The 22463-nt window shown below is 52.2% G+C and overlaps 1 protein-coding gene across 1 annotated transcript; it reads left to right on the top strand.

Moving 5' to 3' along the window:
- The first annotated feature begins 2243 nt into the window (after positions 1 to 2243).
- Positions 2244 to 11869, top strand: APLN (apelin). The gene is made up of 3 exons (XM_032757594.2): positions 2244 to 2635; positions 8410 to 8581; positions 9278 to 11869. Exons 1-2 carry the CDS (start codon positions 2569 to 2571, stop codon positions 8574 to 8576), a joined length of 234 nt encoding a protein of 77 aa, XP_032613485.1. The 5' UTR covers positions 2244 to 2568; the 3' UTR covers positions 8577 to 8581; positions 9278 to 11869.
- Positions 11870 to 22463: the final 10594 nt, after the last annotated feature.

The raw sequence follows: 22463 nt of genomic DNA, 5'->3' as shown, positions 1-22463 counted from the left end.
ATCAAGGATTGGAGCACCAAGGTTCCTAAAAATAACCCTGCAAGAGCTTATTCTTAATTTGCACGGTACCTTCAGGCACATTACCTCACTTAATCCCATAACAACTTTGAAGTGGGTAGAGCAGAGATTATTACCTCCATGAACCCCAGTAAGTTTAGGTGATGATGGCAAGGCCCTACAGCAAATGAGGGTGGAGACTAGAAGCCAGGTGTTTCTCCTCCTGGTTAGAAAACGCTTTCCAGCTAGGCATGGTGGCTAACGCCTGTAATCCCAACAGTTTGGGAGGCTGAAGCGGGTGGCTCATCTGAGGTCAGGAGTTCGAGACCAGCCTGACCAACATGGTGAAACCCCGTCTCTACTAAAAATACAAAATTAGTCGGGCGTGGTGGTGCATGCCTGTAATCCCAGCTACTCAGGAGGCTGAGGCAGGAGAATTGCTTGAACCCAGGAAGCAGAGGCTGCAGTGAGCCGAGATAGCGCTATTGCACTCCAGCCTAAGTGACAGAGCAAAACTCCGTCAAAAAAAAAAAAAAAAAAAAGAAAGAAAGAAAGAAAAAAGAAAAAGGAAAGAAAAGAGAAAGAAAGAAAACAAAGAAAACTCTTTCCAGGGCAACAGCGAAGGGAGAATGATCTCCTGCTACCCATGCCTGCTACTCATATCCTGGGTCTCAAGGATGAAGAGAGGTGCCATGCTTCACATGCTTTTTTTTTACTTGAGTGTGGTTAATGGGCCATAGGCTATTAATGAGAACCTTATCTTATTCCCTTCCTGCTACCTGAATTTAGGCAGTAAAGATGTTTTTGAAAATTTCATTCATATATTCAAAATTATGTATTGAGTACCAGTCATGTCGCAGGCACTATTCTAGGTCTGGGGACACAGCTGTGAACAAAGCAAAGATCCCTCCCTTGTGGAGGTAACCCTTTTGGTGGAGAGAGACTGATAATAAATACATTGTGTATATATAGGATTTTTGAAACATTTCAAAGATATTTTAAGTATGCCGTGGTCTCTCATGTCTTTTATGGCACACACGCACCCTGTCTAATGTATCTTTTGTGTAAATCTGGACTTACACTTCAAGCAAACTGCCTGGCTTGCTGAAAGGTGGAGACACCTTTCGATTCAGTCTTTTAATATGTGTTGAGTGCCACCTATGTGCAGAGCAAGATATTGGGGACTTTGGAGAGATCCAGAAGAGTGAGAAGACAGTATCCTACCTTAGGGGGTTCCCAGTCCAATGAGGGAAGCAGCCCCATGCCTTGGGAGTTCCCAAGCTATAGAAGCAGCTAACAATCTAGTCTAGAAAGGCAAACAACTTCAGGACCCGCTTCTAAACCGGAATCCCAAGTACACGCAAAATGAATCCAGCCTTGACTGTGTGGAGTTGGGTAAACCACCTGCCTCTTACGAAGATGGGGAACTAGAATGAGGACAGCTCCAGGGAACAAGAAAGAGACACCATAGGAGCTGTCCCATGTCCCAACAGTGGGGAGGAGCTGAGGGGCAGCCCCTGCTGGATTAGTGTTATCCTGAGAAGGCTTCTGGATGCGATGGGATTTGAGGTGCTGCTGCAAATAATGAATTGCTCACGGAAAGGTGGGGTGGGGACATTCCAGGTAGAGGGTGCCTCCTGAGGGATGCAGGGAACATGAGGGTCCTGGGCAATTAATCAAGCCTTGGGCACAAGCCTAGGCAGTCACCCCCAATTCAAAGCCAGTTGAAAATGCAGAGGAGAGAGGAGGGCCAGTGTTTGGGTGTCTTGACCAAACCCTTGAAGCTGGCCAGCGGCAAGGGCAAGGACCAGGGTCAGGGTCAGAGGTAGAGGGCGTGAGTGAAGGCAACCCAGACTGAGTCCTTCCCTAAGCGCCCAGGTAGCAAGGTGAGAAAGGGTTAAGTGTGCCCCTCCACCGCCCCAAATGCTTCCTGTGTTTGAAATCCTTCAGGTCTCTGCAAACCCTCTGGCCCCCGGCCAGGCGGGCATTGTCCGGGGAGCGGTTGTGGGTTGTCAGAGAGGCCGCGCAGCCTTTGTTGTGGGGCCACCTCGGGGTTCCCTCTCGCGCTCGCGCTCGGGCTGGGGCTGCAGAGTGCGTGCCTGGAGGGGGGCGGTGCGGGAGGCTCGCTCCCTCTCCCTCCCTCTCCCTCTTCCTGCCCCCCCCTCTAGCCCTCCCGATGACCACATGACCAAGTGGGCTCGCGGCCAAGCCACAAGCTACAAAATGCAGCCCCTGGAGTGAGCGGGGAGCATTGTCGCTGGCAGCCGGGGTCACGGGCAGTTGCAGCCGCGGCCGAGCAGCCAGCCGCTAAGAAAGAGCTCGCCGCTGCCGCTCCCGGAGCCGCCGGGGCCAGCTTCGCGGCGCTGCCCCGCGGCGGGAGAGGAGGCTGCAGAAGAGCGGAGGCGGCCAGCGGGAGCGGCGGGGCTCAGCGCGCACACTCAGCGGCCCGGTAGCCTCCCGGCTCCGCGCCCGCACGCGCCAGCCGCGGCTCGCGCCTTTCTTGGCCTCCGGGCGCCCGACCTCTCCTCCCCCGCGCCGGCTCGCCGGGGCCGCGGCGGCCCGAGGAGCAGCATGAATCTGCGGCTCTGCGTGCAGGCGCTCCTGCTGCTCTGGCTCTCCTTGACCGCGGTGTGTGGAGGTGAGTGCGCGCCCTCCCGCTCGCCCGGGCTGCAGCCGGCGCGCTCCTTTCCCTCCGCCCTATTCGCACTCTCTCCGCCTCCCGGGGAGCCCGGCGCGAGCCGTGCAGTAGCAGCCACGCGCCGGCCAGCGCCAGGCAGCAGATTGACAGGGCGCCCCGAGCCATGGGGCGGCTGGCCGCAAGGACCGCTTCTTTTGCGGGGCTCAACTCGGCCTTTGGCATCACCTGCCCGTCACCTTGTCCCTCCTAACCATCGCTCGCGGTCCCAGGAGCTCAGGACCACAGGTGTGCGCCGCGTGTCCCACGCCCTGCACCCCGCGTGGTGGAGGTGGAGGCGGGGGACATGCCCGCTCCCTCGTGGATCGATGGAAGGAACTGACCAGAGTCGAGTGGGCTGGGCTCCCATGTTGAATGTCTTCTGGTCCCTGAAGGCTGGGAGCCTCCTGCCAGTCCAGGGGCGCGGGAAACCGGGGATGATGTGCCAACATGCAGACGTGACACTTGTTGCATAGGCAGGAGTGCGCGGAGGGGGTGGCGGCATGGAGCCCAGCTGTTGCTCCTTTCGGCCTGCATGTGTGAGCAGAGGCAGCCTCCCCCAGGCAGGGCCGGGCCCAGCCGGGCTGGGCTGGTCTTCTCCTCCCTAACCCCAAGGTCCTGGCTGGTCTCCTCCCCTGCACAGGATGCCCTCCCCATAGCCTCCATCCCACCCCCAGAGACTTGGTTCTCTTACATCCTGGCTCCAGCCTTCCTTTATGTCCCAGGCATGGGCATGCTTCTTCACCTTAGTCTCCCTGTCGCTAGGCACCAAAGGAGGAAGCACAGCACCTGACCCGACCCCTCCCTGCAGCTCAGGAAAGGGGAGTCCTTTTGCCCTCACCTGCCAATACTTGGCACTAGTGCCCATGTCCGCCCCTAGCCTGGTCCCCACCCATGCCCCAGCAGCCCCATCCCAGGCTGCCTGTCCTCTGTGTGTCAATATCTCCTGGGGCTGCCAGCTCCCACCTCCAGCTGCCACAGTCCTATGATCTGGCTGTCATTGCTGCCTGCCTGGCACCACACAAGGGGAAGGCCAAGACCAGGTGGACTAACGCCAGGACCATGGCTGGAGTCACAGGGAGGTGGGAGCAGAAAGAAGGAGAAGGCAGGGCAGTGAGTTTCCTAGGGCAAGGGCACAGGGCCCTAAGTGGTTCCAAACCCTCCAGAACAGAAGGATGGCATGCAGCCCAGGAGCCTCTGAGGGACCCAGCCAGCTCTGCCTGCCTCTTATCGCAGGCCACCTCCTTTCTCTGCTCTTGCTTTTTGGCCCTGCTGTGGCTCTGGGAACACTGCCTGGCTTCTCAGAAAGGTGCGGTGGTTGGGGCTGGCACCTCCTGCCTCCAGGTAGCTGGCCGGTGATTTCTCTATTCAAGACCTGAGCACGAAGGGAGGCACCACCACAGTAAGCAGTGGGCAGGCTTTTTCCACAGAAACTCCTGTCAGGCAGGTAACAGAGGGAGCAAAAGATACGAATGTAAGATACGAATGATACACCATACCAGCCTGTCCTCAGGAAGCCTACCATCTGTTGTCATTGGCAAGGCACGACACTTGCACAATACCACCATGGGCAAATAGTCCAGGGTGGTGCCTTCAGGGAAGAAAAAGACTGGGTGCAGAGAGTGTTCCAGAGGAAGGTAGGGCTCCTGGATCTGCACACTTGATGCTCCCCCCAGAGGCTGTGGGGAGACCCCTGGCCAATAGGCAACCACTCAGAGCCTCCTGGGTTCCAGCCATTGGGACAGTACTAGCAAAGGGGAGAGAGCTGGTTTCAAGGGAAGGGAAGTCAGCCAGAATGCCCGAACACCGTGTGGCTGGTCCAGAGCCTGCCACTTCGTGCTTTAATTCCCCCGTCTTCATTAGGTCATCTGTCCACTCTGATTTGGATAAATTCGTTGCCCTCACCTTTTGCTCAAGCCTCGTGCTGAAAACTTTCAGGGCTCTCACTGACTTCTCTACTCCCTGACTTCTCCTGGAGCCAAGGAAGGGCATGTCCCTGGAGGTGGCCACCAGCCAAGGGTCCAGGTACACATGTCCTGCTCCCGCTGGCTCCTGTCCTGGGTTAGAAGCAGGAATCCCAGAACCACTTTGTCCTTGGCCCGGACTGGCATGCTGTCCCCAGCCAGAGTCCTCAGTCAAAGTTCCAGCCTGAAAACCACACTTCCTCCTCTCCACGGTCTGTCCTGACTTGGAATGTCCACCCCCGACCCCTCTCCACGCCACCTCTCATCACCCCGCTACCACCACGTACACTCCTCCACTGCCCCCTGACCTGGGATACACTTTGCTCTTGTGAGTCTGAGAACTCCTGGGTCAGGGCCAAGTGTCCCTCGGTCTCTGAGCACCCCTCTTTTTCTCCTTCTCCTCCCCCTCCGCAGGCCCAGCTCAAAGCCTGCAGTCACAGTGGGAGTGTGAGGAGAGCCTACTGTACCCCTCCTGCTCAGGGAAGGCCATCTCTACTCCATCCCCAGTCCTCAGCACTAAGCACCCGTGTAACCTGAGCCAGGCCTCTCCTCGCAAAGAACTAAGGCAAGGGAAGCAGAGGGCCACCAGACAGAGCATGATGTATCCCAGGGCAGCAAAGCTGGCACTGGAGACAGCACAGGGCCCTGGAGAAGGCGACTGGGATGGGGGGCTGGGCAGACAAAGAGACACATGCAGGACCACAGAGCAGTGGAGGGGCATTGCCAGCGGGGTCCCCACCGGAGCATACATTTGGGCTTTTAAAGTCGTCACAAGACAGGCCAGACTGAGAGAGGAGAAACAGGTGCATCATTCCTGATGAGACTGGCATGTTCCTGAAAAGTCGCAAGTACCTCTTTGTGCGTTGGCAGGCTTGGAGCTCAGATAGCATGAAAGTCAAATCCTGTCCTCCCCCTGACTGTGGTTCTCAGCATGGAGATGCTGTAGCTTCGTGGCTGATGGCACTTCAGCAGGCAATGGCTCCAATCTCTCTAGGCTGGAGATTGTTTGGAGGATTGCTCCAGCCTCCTTTTACGTAGCAAATGAGCTGGAAGAAAATATTCAAGTGCATTAGGCCTGGCCTCCATTTCGAAAGGGGAATTCTTTTGTACAGTCAAGACCTCTGCAGTGATGAGAATCAACAGCCTCTAATTTGTTCCTTTAGACAGGATAAAGCCAGGGTTTCAGGTATCAGCTTATCTGATGGTGGGTCAGACTCAGAATCAAAAGTAGGAAACAGGTGGGTGATGGACTCAGAGTGCGGGAGGAGCCGGCAGATCTCGGTGATGCTGAGGACAATGAGTCCCCAACCCAATGGGAGGGATGCAAGAAGCCCGGGGCTGCTCTCCAGGGCCCGGCTGGGGGCTCAGTCAGCTCAGAGTGGTTCTTCTCTGCAGACCTAGAGTCTAGACATCTTCCTGGCCAGAGTCAGAGCCACCAACCCTGGTCCCCATCCTGACATATGGCCTCTAGCCCTCCCTTTCTGACTGCCACAGACACTCACAATCTTGGGTGCTGAGCACATGGAGATGATGCCCTCCCCCTCCTGGCACTGTGCTTCTCTTCTCCATGTCTGCCACCACCCTGAGCTACAATGGCCTGCACCACTGCCCTATCCCTTCTGCACCCCCAGCAGTCGAAGGTGCAGAGGTGAGAGCCAAGTGTTGACTGGGTTCACTTCACAAGGCCCCTAGGTTCTTCCCCTGCTCCTTATCAGCATCATTTAGATCCGCCCTCCGTGATCAGGGTGAGCCTTGTGGGGACCCCAGAACTAAGGCAGAGGCTGAAGCAGCTGCGGTGGGGAGCTTAGTGAAGGTCTTTCCTTCCTCTCCCCCTCCAGCCCCAGCCCCCTCACAGATGGCGCCAAGAGGGTAGCTCTATGACAGTCAGACAGAAGCAGCCCCCTTGTTCCATCCATACTTACTGCTCCAAAGTGCTAAGATAATTCTTCTTTTAATTCTCATAGGTTATGAATTTAAGGCATAAGTTGGCATGGAAATGTGGCTAGTTAACCAAATGACCCAAGTCAATCGCCTCATGGGCCTGGTCATTTTTCTTGGGGAAAGAGGGAAGGAGGGTGCAGGCTTGGAGAATATGTATTTATGTGTGTATGTGTGTGTGGAGGGGGTGGGTATGTCTGGGTGTGAGTGGGGAGAACTGCGGGCCCAGAAGCCTGCGGGAAGAGGGCCCTAAGGCCAAACCTGCCCACTTTTGGCCCAAGAGGAGGCTAAACACTTGGAAATTGTGTGCAAGCAGAGGAGGACTCACAAAAACCAAGGAGCCAAGGAAGAAACAGAGCGTGGGGATGTTGGAGGCAGAGACAGAGGGGAAGGGGGAGCTGCCAGGGGTATGATTGGGGTGTGAGCAGCCAATGGGAGGCTCTGTGGAAACTGTGAGCAAGTGGTGGGAATTCCTGGGTAGATGGCAATGGGGCTCGAGGGACAGGGATCTAGATGCAGGCAAATCAGATGGTGTGCGGGGGGAGAGAGACTGTTATTCATTATCTCTGGCCTCAGATGCTGTATCTGCGCAGGCCTGTACTGGGCATTGCACAAGTACCCTGCCTGGCTGCCTCTTCCTCAGCACCATCTCATCTCCGCACACTGCCTGCCACCACCAGCCAGGCTTGTCTTGGGGGTGGCAGCTCGGCTTCCCTGCATGGACTGCAGGCTTCATGAGAGTCGGCCTGCATGCCTTTTCCCTCACTGCACCACTTGGATTCCATTGTCAGGGCTCAGTCTGGTGTCAGGAGGCTTCTACTCTAAGCCTCCTGACAGATGTGGACAGATGTAAAGAGGAGCCCCAGAGTGCAGAATAGAAGCCAGCTGGGATTGAAATGGAAAGAATTTACATAAGACACAGGATGCAGGGTGTGATCTGGGAATTTCAGGAGGTAGGGCATTGGTGGGGAGGTACCAACTGCAATAGCCCACCCCCTCCTGGTGCACAGACATGCTGCTGAAGGTGACCATTCTCTCATTTATTCATTCTCAAATATTCATGCAATATTTGTTGGTCTCTAAATCTGGTCTCAGGTCTCTAAATCTGGTCACAGCATGAGGCAGGCTGAGTCAGAGACCCCTCCCCCTTAACCCGCCTGGCCCAGCCCCATCCACTGGGAGGACTTGGCCCCCTAGAGATGCCTAACCACCGATGAGACACCCAGGGGCGAGATATGAGCTCCCTAGTACTCAAAAGTGGGTCATCCTGCGTATCAAAGGATGTAGGAGTACAATGACGTGATGTTCGGGATTTGCTTTAAAATACTGCAGTCAAGGAAAATAGAAAAGGGATAACTAAAGCATATGTGACTCCATCTGGATAACTGTTGAATCTGGGTGATGGGTACATGGCGGTGGGAGGGTCATTGTAATGTCATATGTCTGAAATGTTTGAAGTGTACCAGTTGCAGGGGTGCCATGGTGATTACTGCCTCCTGCCCCCCAACCAAGTACAGGCATGACACCCCAAAGTGCACACCCCCAATGACGTTCCAAAGAAAGAACCCACTTGTGCCTGTCAGAAACATGATATAACTGCCAAAAGGACAGAAAGTCAGCTACATCAATGGCAAGATGTGAGTAGTAGGTTCCGTTTGTCCCAGGACAGTGCAGAATATGGAATATGAAAAATATGGAATATGAAAAAGAGAAACAAAGAAAATCTATGAGAAGTGCCACCACGTGGACAGACCACCCCTCCCGCGGGCCTGTGGTCTGCAGCCCCTGCCCGTTTCCAACAACCTTCCTCACTAACAGGCTTTCTCCTTCCCGCAGGGCCCCTGATGCCGCTTCCCGATGGGAAAGGGCTGGAAGAGGGCAATGTCCGCCACCTGGTGCAGCCCAGAGGGTCGAGGAATGGGCCAGGGCCCTGGCAGGGAGGTCGGAGGAAATTCCGCCGCCAGCGGCCCCGCCTCTCCCATAAGGGACCCATGCCTTTCTGAAGCAGGTACTTGAGCCTCTGTTCAGTGGACAGTGCTAAAGTGGAGGGAGAGGGACAGCCTAGAAGCCGGGTGACCCTGCCGCTCATCACTGGCCAGACACATCCATCAAGCAGTCCTGGCACCACACTCACGGGGGCTTAGAGCTGGCAAGAGAGCTTATGGGGCAGCTGTCTAGCCCCTTTATTTTACAGACGGTCTCCTCGTCTGAGGCCCAGAGAGGGGCTTGATACTTGGGGCCAGTCTCCCTTCCACCCTGCTGCCTGGGGTTGGGGAGGCTGGCCTGCTTAGAGATTTCTAGAAATCCTGGTGGACCTTAATGGCTGGGGAGGGGTGCCCAGGGCAAACCTACAGATGTCCAGTGTAGATTGTCGCCAGAGTTGGGGAAAGAGGCAGAGAGCTCTAGGGGCTCTCAGGCAGAGAACAAGAGGACAGTTGTGGCTGTGGTTGCCCGGAGCTGTGAGAAGGAGGGAAGAACCAAGGTGGCAGCAGAGAGAGGAGAGCTGAAGCCTGCCCCTCACCTGGTCTGCTGGCTGTCCCACTGCAGTGGGGACAGGCAGGCACCAACTCAGGGGCCTTGGGCTTGAGGTTTGGGCTGAGTGGAGTTGGGGGGAGAGAGAAGGCGGTCTCCTCTCCTTTCCTGGGGAGTTCCTTTGGCCTAGGATATGTCCATGACTTCTCTCTTGTCATTTTTGTCTCCTTAGGACTGAAGGGGCCCCCAAGTGCCCAGCCCCTGCGGTTCTGTCTCCTCCATAGATTGGTCTGCTTCTCTGGAGGCCTCACGTCCATTCAGCTCTCACCTCGCACCTGCTGTAGCCACCGATGGGCCCAGCTCTTCTCACCTGCCTGCTTCCCCCAGTGGCGTGCTCCTGGCTATAGTTTGGATGATTCCCGTTCTCTCACAAGGATCCGTCCAGTCCATCTTCCTGGCCCCTCCCTGGACTGACTTTGGAGACCCAGCCCTAGAAAGCCTCCCTTCTTCTCCAGGTCCCCTCCGCTCTAGTGCCTGCCTGTCTCATCTAATGCCCCAAACCTTCACTTGGGCCTTCCTTCCTCATGTCTGCCCTGGGTGCAGGGTGGAAATGCTCCCTTCTGTGGGCTCCAGCAGATCCCTTGTTTTCCTGTCAGTTGGACCCCTCACCCGGCCTCCAGGGAGGAATGCAGAGAAAAGCAAGGAGAGACTCTAGTTAAGAGGTGCTGGCTGCGGGGATCCAGACAGGGCACATTGGGGGCACGGAAGTGTGGCGGGGGGAGCTCTGGTGAAGTGGGTGGGGCATCGGCGTTTGCTCAGTTAAGGGAGAGGTAAAGGAGAGGGGCCCGTGAAGTCCTTTGTCACTTCTCTTGCCTTACTGTGCCTCCCAATGCTCCCTTCTTCCTGCCCCCACACCCGGTCCCCAGCTAGCCCAAGCTCCAGGTCAGGAGGGGAGGGTGCTGGGCCTGACATGGCTCTATACCCTCCCAGGAGTAAAAACCAAGCAAGAGGTTGTTTTTGCCAAGAATCACAGAATATTAGAGCTGACAGGACCCCTGAAGATCACTTAGCCTTCTTAGGCAAATGCCTGCAAAACAGAAGCCTGGAGAGGGGAGTGACCTGCTCAGAGTCATTGCAGAGCCGGGATGGGGACCAGGTCTCCCATCTCCTACTTTATGACGCCCTCTTCCCTCTTGATGATGTCTTTTCAAAGCAAATGAAGTGCCTTTTCCCGAGGCTGGGGCTGGGGGTGGCTGGGAGGGGAAGGGAAGGGAGAGGCAAGCTGGCCGTGAACTGTCCTGTTGTGGGGCCGGAGCTGCACCCACCTCCCTGACCTACCCCTGCTGCACCATTTCCCCAGCTGGGCTGGAAGGTTCCATAACTGGCCAGCTGCCCCCATAACTGGCAGCATTCCCAGACCCAGGGTACTCTAATAGGGGCGGCTCAGGCACTGAGACTACCGCTCAACCCCAGGGGTGGTTTTCAGGAGTCCGAGGTAGCCTTCAATCATTGGACTCCATGGCCTTCCCTTCATGTTGACCGGACCTGCCTTCCAGGGCTTTTCCTTTGGGGGAGGCGGAGAGGGGAGAAGAAGGAAGGAAAGGGCAGAAGGAAGGAGGGGCAGGAGGAAGAAAAGAAAGCAAAGAAAGAGAAGGAAGGAAAGAAAGATGGGAGGAAGTGCAGCAGGAATAGCACCCTCTCCCCCCGGAGGCCCCAGCTTCCATGAGGGGCCGTCACCAGCCATTCCTTGGAGGGGGCTTTCTCCCCTTTTGCTTGAGCAGGCTTCCCAGGCAGGAGAAAGGGAAGACAAGAGCCTGATGCCCAACTTTGTGTGTGTGGGGACGGGGGAGTCAGGGCCCCCCAAGTCCCACAATAGTCCCAATGTTTGCCTATCTGCCTCCCCTCAAGCCCCTTTACCTATGCTGCTGCTAACGCTGCTGCTGCTGCTGCTGCTGCTGCTGCTGCTGCTTAAAGGCTCATGCTTGGAGTGGGGACTGGTCGGTGCCCAGAAAAGTCTCTTCTGCCACTGACGCCCCCATCAGAGATTGGGCCTTCTTTCCCCCTTCCTTTCTGTGTCTCCTGCCTCATCGGCCTGCCATGACCTGCAGCCAAGCCCAGCCCTGTGGGGAAGGGGAGAAAGTGGGGGATGGCTGAGAAAGCTGGGAGATAGGGAACAGAAGAGGGTAGTGGGTGGGCTGGGGGGGCTGCCTTATTTAAAGTGGTTGTTTATGATTCTTATACTAATTTATACAAAGATATTAAGGCCCTGTTCATTAAGAAATTGTTCCCTTCCCCTGTGTTCAATGTGTTTGTAAAGATTGTTCTGTGTAAATATGTCTTTATAATAAACAGTTAAAAGCTGACAGTTTGCCCTTACTCTTGGAGGTCATGTTCAGGAGGGGCGTTCCTTTCCCCTGGGGGTCATGGTTGTCCCCATGCCCACATATTGCACGTGCAGGGAGGTAAGTGCCTGCATCCCAAATAGGTTCTAGGTCAACTGGCCTCAAACCGATTTGCCATGAGCTCACAAAATGAATCCCTATGCTTAATGACCAGGTCACAGAAAATCCAGCCCACTTACAGGTTTTCTGGCATCTGCTTGGGTGTCCTAATTTTTTTGGCAGTGTCATTTGAAGAATTTTTTAAAGACAATTTATTTAAGAACATGCTGATTAAATGCAGGATCGCTACTAAAAATTGTTTTGTATCCTTGGTGGGTGTCTTCTGCTATTTTATCTACTTTTGAACACTTTCAGGACTTTTTAGCCAGTATGCCTTTCTTGAAAAATGTTATGTTTTCAGCAATAAATACATTTGATAATGACTTTGTTTGTATCATTTTATGTTTCACAAAGTAGAGTTGCTTGATAAATGAGATAGCCTGAAAAATAAAATGCAAAGAGTTCAATATAATTCTGCCCCATCTGTCTCACTTCATGCTTGTTGTCAAAATGCCAATATCTTGCAGAACAGAAGGGAACATTGGGTACATGCTAATTTGGTTAATAAACCCATTAGGTACACACAGGCATACATAGTACAGAGCAAAACTCAGTGAGAAACAGAGAGGAGGGATCAAAATGGGTTCATCTGATAAATCTCGTGGGAAATCCTATAGATTTGACAAGTATTTAGTGCTAGAAATATACAATTTTAAAGAAAGAGTCTTTAAACAAACTCCCTAAAAAGTCATAAAAATGCTCAATAGGAGAGAAAAATAGAAAAAGTCACCCACAAGCATACAAAACAATCTCATTATTGACAAAATGTTGCAAGTTGTGATAGTGATTTTAAAATGCAATATTACGGCTGGGCGCGGTAGCTCACACCTGTAATCCCAGCACTTTGGGAGGCCCAGGCAGGCGGATCACTTGAGGTCAGGAGTTTGAGACCAGCATGGCCAACATGGTGAAACTCCGTCTCTACTAAAAATACAAAAATTAGCTGGGTATGGTGGCAGGTGCCTGTAATCCCAGCTACTCAGGAGGCTGAGGCAGGAGAATTGCTTGAACACAGGAGGCAGAGGTTGCAGTGAGCCGAGATCACACCACTGTACTCCAGCCTGGGTGACAGAGCCAGACTCTATCCCCCCCCCCCCCCCAAAAAAAAAAAAAAAAAAGTGATGTTACATTGGAAGTGCCTCTTAGGAAAACTGGTGCAAAATGCCTTATTTAGAAATTACTAGTTTGACTTTTAGGCAAACAGGTGGAACTGGTTTTAGGCAGAGGTTTCAGGTGGACTGGCTTTATGCTGATTAGCCTGTTACCTCCCTAATCATCCCCAAAGTTCTAAATTCACATGAAAGCAAGGAGAAGGCAGTGGGGCATGGGGCAGGACAACTTAATACTGACCCATAAGGGTACAGTGAATTAGATAAGTGAATCTAGAATCTGGTCTTCAAATTCCAGAATGCAAACTCTTTCTACAGTACTACAGAAGGTCCCCTAACTAGAAAGAAGAATTAGGTACAGTTTGATATTCTTTTTTTTTTTTTTTTCCGAGACAGAGTCTCACTCTGTCTCCCAGGCTGGAGGGAAGGCAGTGGCGCAATCTCGGCTCACTGCAACCTCTACCTCCTGGGTTCAAACGATTCTCCTGCCTCACCCTCCCAAGAAGCTGGGGTTACATGCACCCACCACCATGCCTGGCTAATTTTTTGTATATTTATTTATTTATTTATTTTTATTTTTATTATTATTTTTAGTAGAGACAGGGTTTCACCAGGTTAGCCAGGCTAGTCTTGAGCTCCTGACCTCAAGTAATCTGCCTGCCTTGGCTTCCCAAAGTGCTGGGATTACAAGCATGAGCCACCATGCCCAGATGTGTTTGATATTCTTAGTAAGTACAATACAAATTCATAGTACAAGATGGCACAGTGTGGACTGGTGGGATCAGGGAAAGCTAATAGAGGCTGAGTGATAAAAACAGGCCCTAGAAGGCACAATAGCATTTGGTTAAGTTGGTGAAAGGATGATGGGCGGGGGTGAAAGTGACGGCGGGGACAAGGAAGGGGGAGCAGCTACCAGGGTCCATGGAACATATGTAGTCAACTGGATACTACTGGGTGGATGCAAGTGTGACCTCCTTGGGGCAGGGGATAAGGAAAAGAAAGTTGGTGGCTTCTGTAAAGATAATTAGACCTGAAACCAAAAGAAGGCTGGACATATGATATGCATTGCTACTACCTTTTGGAGATATCTTGACCAAATAAATACAACAGAGGCAGAGTAGGGCATTGCTTGTCAAAATGCAGAGCTTAGGAAAAGAAATAGGAGTTCACTTAACTGATTGTTTCTGGACTGGAGGTCCTGAACTGAGAGGTTGACGAGTGGGGGTAGAGAACCTGAAAACCAACACTCTTTCAAATCCATCCGGAATTAGGCAGCCTCTGAAATGACAGAGATTAGGGAGGCAAACAGACTCAGACCACACACAGCTTTTCAGGACCCCAGGTGTGGTGTAAAATGAGCCATAACTGCTTAGAAATCTAACATTTCAGACTCTCCTGTAGGCCTGGCTGGCTTGGTACCCCCTGTAGGGGCTGGGCTCCTCCGCATTGAGGGAACCATGAGGCCTGGCCTGAGCAGCCATTCTGAGGTCCTTATAGAATTCGATTCTCCAAGCCTAAAGGTTATTCAACTGAAATTTCTCAATCCAAAGTTTCTTTCTGACCAGAGTGTGCCTGTGCCAGCTAACTGCCAAAGGAGATGGCAGAGATTTACTCAGTATCTTTCTCTCCTGGCTTGAGAAGGGCCACTGACTCAGCCGGCATTTCTCGGTAACTCTTGAAAGGAAGGCTTCTTCTCTAGGACTCCTTTGAAAATCCAGCTTTTCCTAGGTAGTGGCCAGTGCTCTGAGAAGGAGCCCAACAAGGGACTCCCCTTGCCGCTGTCTTGGACTTCAGCCAAAGGCCCAAGCCGCATCCAGGACACTTCCTTGAATGTTTCAAATCAGCCGCCAACAGACTTTTTCTGTAAAGAGCCAGATAGTTTTCTTGACTTTTTGAGCCATATGATCTCTATCTCAACTCAAACCTCTTTGAGTTTGATGCTGCTGCCTACTTTTTAGCACTGTGGTCAGGATTGACTGTGATGATGCAGGTAAAGTTTTTGGCACATGCAAAAGCAGCCATACACAATACATACACCAGTGGACATGACTGTGTTCCAAAAAAAATCTTTATAAAAGCAGGTGGCTTCCCAGCCCCGTCTCAAATGAAGCATCAGCAAGCCCTTCAACTCAGCCTCTGAACCCTTGCCTGGAGCGCAAGGGGAAGACTTACATTCTGCAGCAAGGTGTAGAATTAAGTGATTTAATACACTGGTTATGAGATGGCCTCTGATAATAATCATACTAAAAAAGTGATTCCAGTGGAAGGGGAAGTCTGGAGTCAGCTCAGGGTTCAAATCCTGGCACCACCATTTACTCACCTGTGTGACCTTGCAGCAAGAGTCTTGATCTGGATGAGCCCGTGTTTCTGCTTTGGGCGGGATGCTGCTGCCCAATTTATAGCACTGTGGTCAGGATTGACCGCGATGATGCAGGGAAAAGTGTTTAGCACAGTGCCTGGCCCATGTTACGAGCCTACTAAGTGGGAACTATTATTATCTCTGTTAAGCCTCATTCTAGCCCTGAGAACTGGACAGGGCAGCCATCATTATCCCCAATTTATAGATGAAAAATCAGGCTCATGGAGGTGAGGTCACTTGTTCAAATTCACAGAGCCACTCATGGGTGAGTAGAACCTCAAACCTGGGTCTGTCCCCGGCTCAGGTCAGCTGCTGCTATGGTTTGAATGCATCCTTCAAATTCATGCTTTGGAAATTTAATCCCTAAATTCAAATGTTGATGGTATTTGGAGGTGGCGCCTTTGGTAAGTAATTAAAATTAAATAAGGTCATCAGGTTTGTGCCTCTATGATGGAACTGGTGGCTTTATAAGAAGAGGAAGAGAGACCTGAGCTGGCACACTCTTGCCCTCTTGCCATGTGATGCCATTCTACCATGTTATGATTTAGCAAAAAGGCCCTCACCAGATGCCAGTGCCATGCTCTTGGACTTCCAGCCTCCAGAGCTGTGAGCTACATAAAGTTTTTTTTCTTTATAAGTTACCCTGTCTGTGGCTACAGAAAACAAACTATGATAGCTTCCCTGCTCCTGCTAAGGGTCCTTTTTCTCACCATGAGTGTGCCTCAGTCACTAGAAATTTCCGGTTTCCCAGATAACCTATAGGGCCTCCCCAGGGACAGATTATGTCCTCAGCATTTTTCCTTGTAGAAGCTTAGCTTGGGCAGCAGCCCAGGAGGCCTCTCCAAAGGTGTTAAGTGCTCACCATTAGCACCTGATCTGTCTGGAATTGTGGAGCCAGGCATCTGTTCCAGGACACCTGCTTGGCCATTGGGGTTCCTTTCTGCACAAGGCCAGGGGCTCAGAAACCTGGGTTCCAGTCCTGAATCTGCTTCTACCCAGGGCTTGCTGGGTAGCTTAGCAAAGTCTTTCCTTGGCCCTTTCTGGGCCTCAGCCTACTCACCTGCCCAGGACACTTGGGTGGGTAGATGTGAAACACCTGCTTGTGACTAGGGCTTTGTTGAGGTCCCAGCTAACAGTGGGGGGTGATTCAGGCTGCCCTCCAGAGGCAATTCAGGACCTGACCCAGGGACGTGTAGGGAGGAGCTCTGGGAGAAGAATTGGGCATATGGCAGGAAAATGGGAACCTAAGCCAGTGAGGAAGTCCACTGCTGGGTTACGTGGGTTGCACAAGCTTCCCATAACCCCAGGAGCTGCTGGAACCTCCATTCTATACTTCTCCCTTTGCACAAATTAAATGCTTTCTGATCTTCCCTGAATGTTAAAAAATTGGCACAGTGCTGCAGAGCTAGCCTGGTGGCGTGAAACTTGGGGTTCTGAGCTCTGGCTCCTAACCCCAGCTTGGCCAGTAACTGGCTGTGTGACTCCAGGCAGGTCTATTCATCTATTAGGGGTCCTGGTTCTCCATCATCTATTTTCATAGGATGACAATCTCTGCTTTCCCTACCTTAAACACACAGAATCAGAGAAGGGCAGAGCTGACGTGAGCCTGAGAGATCATTCAGTACCCTAAGCCCTGTTATTTTTACAAATGAAGAAAGTGGGACTCAGAAAGGGTAAGTGAACTCTTAAAGGAACATAGCTAGACAGTCCTAGCAAACTCGTATAGAGCGCTTCTCATGTGCCAAGCACTGTTTGAGGAACTTCACCTGTCCTGACTTACTCAGTCCCCATCACAATCCCATGTTATAGCTGAGGAAACTGAGGCACCGAGAAGGCAAGCCATTAGTCTAAAGATCTGTGGTATGTGCAAACGAACCGAGAGAAACAAGGTGACATTGCTTTAAAGAAAGGCAAAGGCACTGCTGAAATGCCAAGCATTCCCTCCAGGGCTGCAGTCACCTCTTGTCTGTAGGGGAGGGGCTTCGCTTTGGCACCCTCAGTCCCAGGGCAACAGAACTGCTTGTGATTTGGGGGCTGTGAGAGGCCTGCTGGGAAGAGGGTGCCTCTTTTTCCATCTAGGCAGAGACATCTCTGGCTCCCTCCTCAGCAGGTGTAGGGATAGAGGCTGGTGACTTTGGCATATGTTATGGGGGGTTTCATCCCGCATATCTCTAGGCTCCTGAGCTTTCTGGAAGCCTGGAGTTCCTCTCTCCTTTGGAAATTCCCAACTCCTCAGATGTGAGGGATATGGAAAGATAAGAGAGGATAAACAAAGCAAGGAGGAAAAAGGTCCCAGTGAGGAGTGCAGGGGGACGGAGGAGGGAATCTCACCACACAGCCCCTTCCACCTCCAGCACTGCAGAGATCTTCTGATCTGATTATCCTCTTTCCTCCTTCCCTCTACTCTGGGCTACCCTCTAGCTCAGCTCCACAGCCTGCCCCATCCCCATTCCCACTCCCAAATTGCCTGTCAAGTTTTAGGTCCCATGCCTTGTGTAAGTTTCAAAAGGAGCTCCCCTTCTCTCAATCTATGCCCAAACTTTTAGAACCCAAGCCTATAAAGAGCTCTTTGGCCTACCCCTACCCCAAATAATCAGTCTCCTGGACAATCAGCTAAAAAATGCCTGCCCTTTCTTGGCCAGGCGTGGTGGCTCATGCCTGTAATCCCAGCAGTTTGGGAGGCCAAGGTGGGTGGATCATCTGAGGTCAGGAGTGCGAGACTAGCCTGGCCAACATGGCAAAAACCCGTCTCTACTAAAAATACAAAAATTAGCTGGTCATGGTGGTGGGCACCTGTAGTCCCAGCTACTCAGGAGGCTGAGGTGGGTGAATCTCTTGAACCTGGGAGGTAGAGGTTGCACTACTACACTCCAGCCTGGACGACAGAGCAAGACTCCGTCTCAAACAAACAAGCAAAACAAACAACAGCAAAAGAAAAAAAAAAAACGCCTACTCTGTGCAGGACACCATGCAAGGGACAGTGGAGGAGGAACAGTGGAGAAAGACTTGGTCCTCACCTTTCCCCTGGGAGGCACCAGCGAAAAGTGTGTGGTGAGGGTGTGGCATCCCTCACTAGCTGTTGTAGTCACAGCGCCCTCTGTACCACTCCCCCGCAACCCCAGGGATGTTCCCCTCGCCCTGAGACTGCGCACTGGCCTCAGCAGGACCTGCGAGGGAGGGAGCTTCATACCCATCTTTTAGGAAGCAGAAGCAGGGAAAGCCTCAGCCTAAGTCACCCAAAACCCATTTCCAGTGCTCTTCTAGTTTCCCCAGACTTCCCTTCCCAAGTTCTCCACCTTCCTCCAATTCTCCGGGTCCTCCAACTGCCAGCCAAGGCTCGCCTCCCCGATGAAGCCTCCCTGGATGCTCTCCTAGCCCTGATGGTCACCTGCAGGTGAGGCCAGAATTGGAACCCAGACTTCTGCCCGCCACCTCCAAAAGCCTTTGTGCTCGCCAACCATACACCTCCTCACCAGACTAGGCATGGCCATAGCCACAATGGAGGTGACGATGCTGACAGTGATAATGAGGGAATGTAATGATCATACCTTCCAGCATGGGATGCGGAGACTTAAACATCCTGACTCCTCCAAGTTCCAAGCCTGGGTCAGTCACTTCAGCTTTCTAGGCCTCAGCTTTACCTTTTCTAAAATGGAAGTAAGAATCTCCGGCTCTCTCTCGGGCTTCTAGTGACTGAAGTTTCTGAAGTTAAAATGTTTGGTACAGTAGAGAGTGCTGTGTGTGTAACAGGGGGAAAAAACCCCACCGTTCTCAGTGGGTACCATGAAGACCACCCTGTTTGCATGTGAAAGTGCTTTTTGATCTGTAAAGGGGCTATGGGAATTCATTTCTCAGCATTCACTGAATGTTTATTGAGGGCCTACTTTGTACCACATTCCTTAATACCTGGAGAGGGAAACAGATGTTATTCGAAAATCACAACCGAATGTCTAACCAGGAACTGTGGCAAGGGCCCTGGAGGCGAAAAACAGGCCTCTAGGAAGTTTATCACTGAGTGCACGATCTGGGGTCAGAGAAAGCTTCCTGGAGGTGAAGTGGGAGCTGACACCTCAGGAGTGAGTGGGGGTTAAGCTGGAGAAAGGAGGTCTCAGCAGAGGGAGCACGGGGCTTGTGTCCAAAGCACCAAGGTGGGAGGAAGCAGATGTGATTTATTGTTAAACCCATTTCACAGACAACGAAGCAGGCCCTGAGAGAGGCTGTGACTTGCAGAATGAGAGATTCCACTGAACTCCTGTGTGCTGGCTGATGCCCTCTGTGGCTCTAGGCTGGGCAAGCAGGATGTACTATGGTCACTAAGACATCGTCTTCTGATAACTTGCCCAGACTCTATCAAATTCACTAGCTGAATATGAGGGGCTGAGAATTCCCCACCCACAGGGGTGGCTGGCTACATGCATCTGGGTCAGCTTGATGGCCGGACACTTTGGAAACTTCTTATATGTTTCCCTTTCTTTGCACTCGGCCTCCCTTTCTCCTCCAAGCCTGCTTATTCTTTGGGGGAAACCCAGTGTGTCATGAGAGGCTGCCCCCTGCTGGCTGAGTCCTGGAACTGCAGGGACTTCTTGAGGCTTGCGCCAAGTCTAGGCACAGGCCATTTTGAGAAAGTTCCCGAGGTCATCTCCTCTTTCCTGTTCTGCAGGAGGTGTGAGAACGAGCAAAGGCTAAAGTGTGTGTAGCGGAGTGGCTGACTGGCGTTCATCAAAGACGACTTTTTTAAGGGGGGCAGCTCTAAAATTGCTTCTGCTCCAAGATTCTGAGTCTAAACAATTTTGCGGGTGTGCCCCACTGACTTGAGAGGGTGAGAGGGTGCCTCTACAGGTCACGGGCATACGTGGGCTCCATGCATGTGGTTGTGTGAAGACCGAATGGGTATGCATATTTGCTCCACGCTGTGTAGCATATTATAGTCCGTATGCATGTTCACTGAGAGAGGGAGAGAAGTTGCCACCCAGAGGCACCAGGGGTGAAGTCTGCGAGGGCAGAGGGCAACATCTGGGTCTCCAAGGCCAGGCCAGGCCCCATTTGCATCCTTACAGGACTGTCCTAGGCTGTCTGGCCCTCGAGCTGTCCCAAGGAGCTCTTCCCCCGGTGAACCCCATGTTCCCACCAGTTTTCCCCTTACCAGGTACACCAACCCTGCGCCCCCACCCCCAACACCAGCTGCTGTGGGAAATCTCATACCTTCTGGTGGCCGCAGGCAGATCTGATTCTTGCATGTGCTCATGGGACCTCTCAAGGAGCAAACCCTCCCTTCACCCGGCCCCTGCCAAGGCCCACATCCAGGGCTGCTGTTTTCCTCTGTCTGGGCTGGTGCATCCCTGTAGCGTGTTTCTGGCCAGCAAACATTCTAATCAGTTGGTGTCCAGACCTTGCTGGCTATTAAAGATTTTTCACTATTGCCCCTGTCCAATTCCCATACTCCCAGGTAACGTGTGCATTTTAACCTGGAGCTTCATGAGGCTATGAGTTAGGGCGTTACTCTCGTTCTCAGGCAAAGTTTTTTTTTTTTTTTTTAAACAATCCTTTGTCATTGCTCCTCCAAATGGCATGAAAACACTAGCCCACCTTGCTAGTCTCAGCAAGCAAAATCCCTTGGTGAGGCCATGAGCCATCCGTTAAATACTTGAGCTATTAGGTTGAAAGCAGAAGTGTCAGATCAAGAAGTTGAATGACCCCCTTGGACTTTGCCCAAAGGGAAAGCTTTCTGAGTGAGGTCAGAGGGATGGGAGCTCTGGAGGCTCCAAGTTCAGCTCCAGTGAGTGCTCACACGCAGGCCAAGCCTTGTCCTTTGCCCATGGGTGGAGCACACCAGCCACACCCGCAGCATTTCTAGGAAATACCCCCTTCTGCTCCCTGGTTTTGGCCTCAACTCCTCCTTGCAGAAGTGCAGACAGTGGAAAGCTGATTTTCATAGGTTACTGTCATGCTGGGCTCCTCCTCTGCCCAGCCCATGACTTGCCCTTTCCCAACTGCTGTCCTCCCCTTATGGCGGCCCTGGGGACTGTGAGGTGGTGTGACAGAGAGAAAGCTTCCATCCCAGTTGTGCCACTTGGTAGGTGAGCCACTCTCCCGCTCTTAGCTTTACTTCCCATTATCTATCACAGGGGATGGTAACTGAGCCCTTTGCTGTTGTCTTTAGGCCCAACTGAGACATGGATCCAAAAGTACTTGGAAAGGAAAACTATTGCTGGAAGCATGCAAGTGGTGATGAGCTCAAAGCTCTGAGGTGCTACCCTCAGCCAGCTCTCTGGTCAGCACAGAATCTTACCCTTGCCAGAGTCCCTTTCTGATTTTCCATGTGCAGGAAGATTTGTGACCTATAGTCGTATAGAATCCCAAGCTTGTCAGGGACCTTAGTTGGGCCATCAAGGGATAATACAAGCTACCATTTCTTGAGCAATTATATGTTAGGTACTGTTCTAAGTGCTTTATATCTTATACTCATTTAATCCCCACAACAAGTCCATGAGGAAGAAACTCTTATCATTCCCATTTACAAATGAGGAAATCAAGGCTCAGTATGATTAAGTGAATTGCCCAAAGTCACACAGCTGGTAAACTGAGCCAAGATTTGAAGGCTGGCTATCTGGCTCCAGAATCTGAGCTCTGAATCATTGTGCTCTGCGGGCTCTACGTGGCCCTCACTGAGCAGGATTTTTTTTGCCTCTGCTTGTACATCTCCAGTGATGGGGAGCTCATTACTTCCCAACGTGGCCTGTTCTAACTTCACTTAGCTGTGGCTGCTGGAAACTTCTAGCATGTCTGGCCAAGCCTTTGGTGATCCAGACCACACAAAGATCTGTTTCCTGAAGGCTTAAGCAGGGGATAGGTGAAAAACAGGAGGCTACAGAAAGCAAGCATTCTCCCTGTACCCCTCGACACATAGAGACCCCCTGATTCCATTCTTTTGGGCATGTCAACTCCTTTTCCTCCAATGGAGGTTGACACAGGAAGTAAGATGGTCCCCTCCACCTCAATATACTTTTCAATTGAAGAGAGTTGGTGAGCCCACCTGTTTGCTCCAGTTAGAGCCTAGGACATACGCAGTGCCCACTGTATTAATGAGCATGCACTAAATACTGAATGAACGAATGAATGAATGGGCATGTGAATGAAGAACAGGCTCACAGCCTCCTTTCCTGCCAGCCTCAGTCTCCTGGAAGAGTTAGTTTTGCACTGTGCTTTGAGATCCTGACAAGCAGCATTTCCATGGTAACAAGGCATAGACCTGCCAGTCTGCAGGGCCAAATTCTTTTCTGTCACATGGGCTGTTAGCTCGCTCCAGAAAAGATCCTAAACTACTGTCAGTGTAAGCAGAGCAGGTCACTGTCAGCTGGGAGACCCTCAGAGTGGGCACTGCTGGGGGGATCTCCCGGTGCCTGTCTCCTCTGGGAACTTCCCGGACTGATCGACCTTACTGGAGTTTCC

This window comes from Hylobates moloch, unplaced genomic scaffold, assembly GCF_009828535.3.
Source record: "Hylobates moloch isolate HMO894 unplaced genomic scaffold, HMol_V3 SCAFFOLD_7, whole genome shotgun sequence".
In the NCBI taxonomy this organism is placed as follows: Eukaryota; Metazoa; Chordata; class Mammalia; order Primates; family Hylobatidae; genus Hylobates; species Hylobates moloch.
Note: the sequence above shows the minus strand (reverse complement) of the source record. Positions and strands in the feature narration are given on the sequence as shown.

Excerpts from the sequence above, each read along its gene's own strand:
- APLN (XM_032757594.2), top strand. The coding sequence starts at position 2,569 with ATGAATCTGCGGCTCTGCGTGCAGGCGCTCCTGCTGCTCTGGCTCTCC. Across the intron at positions 2,636-8,409 it reads CTTGACCGCGGTGTGTGGAG|GGCCCCTGATGCCGCTTCCC; the intron begins GTGAGTGCGCGC and ends TCCTTCCCGCAG.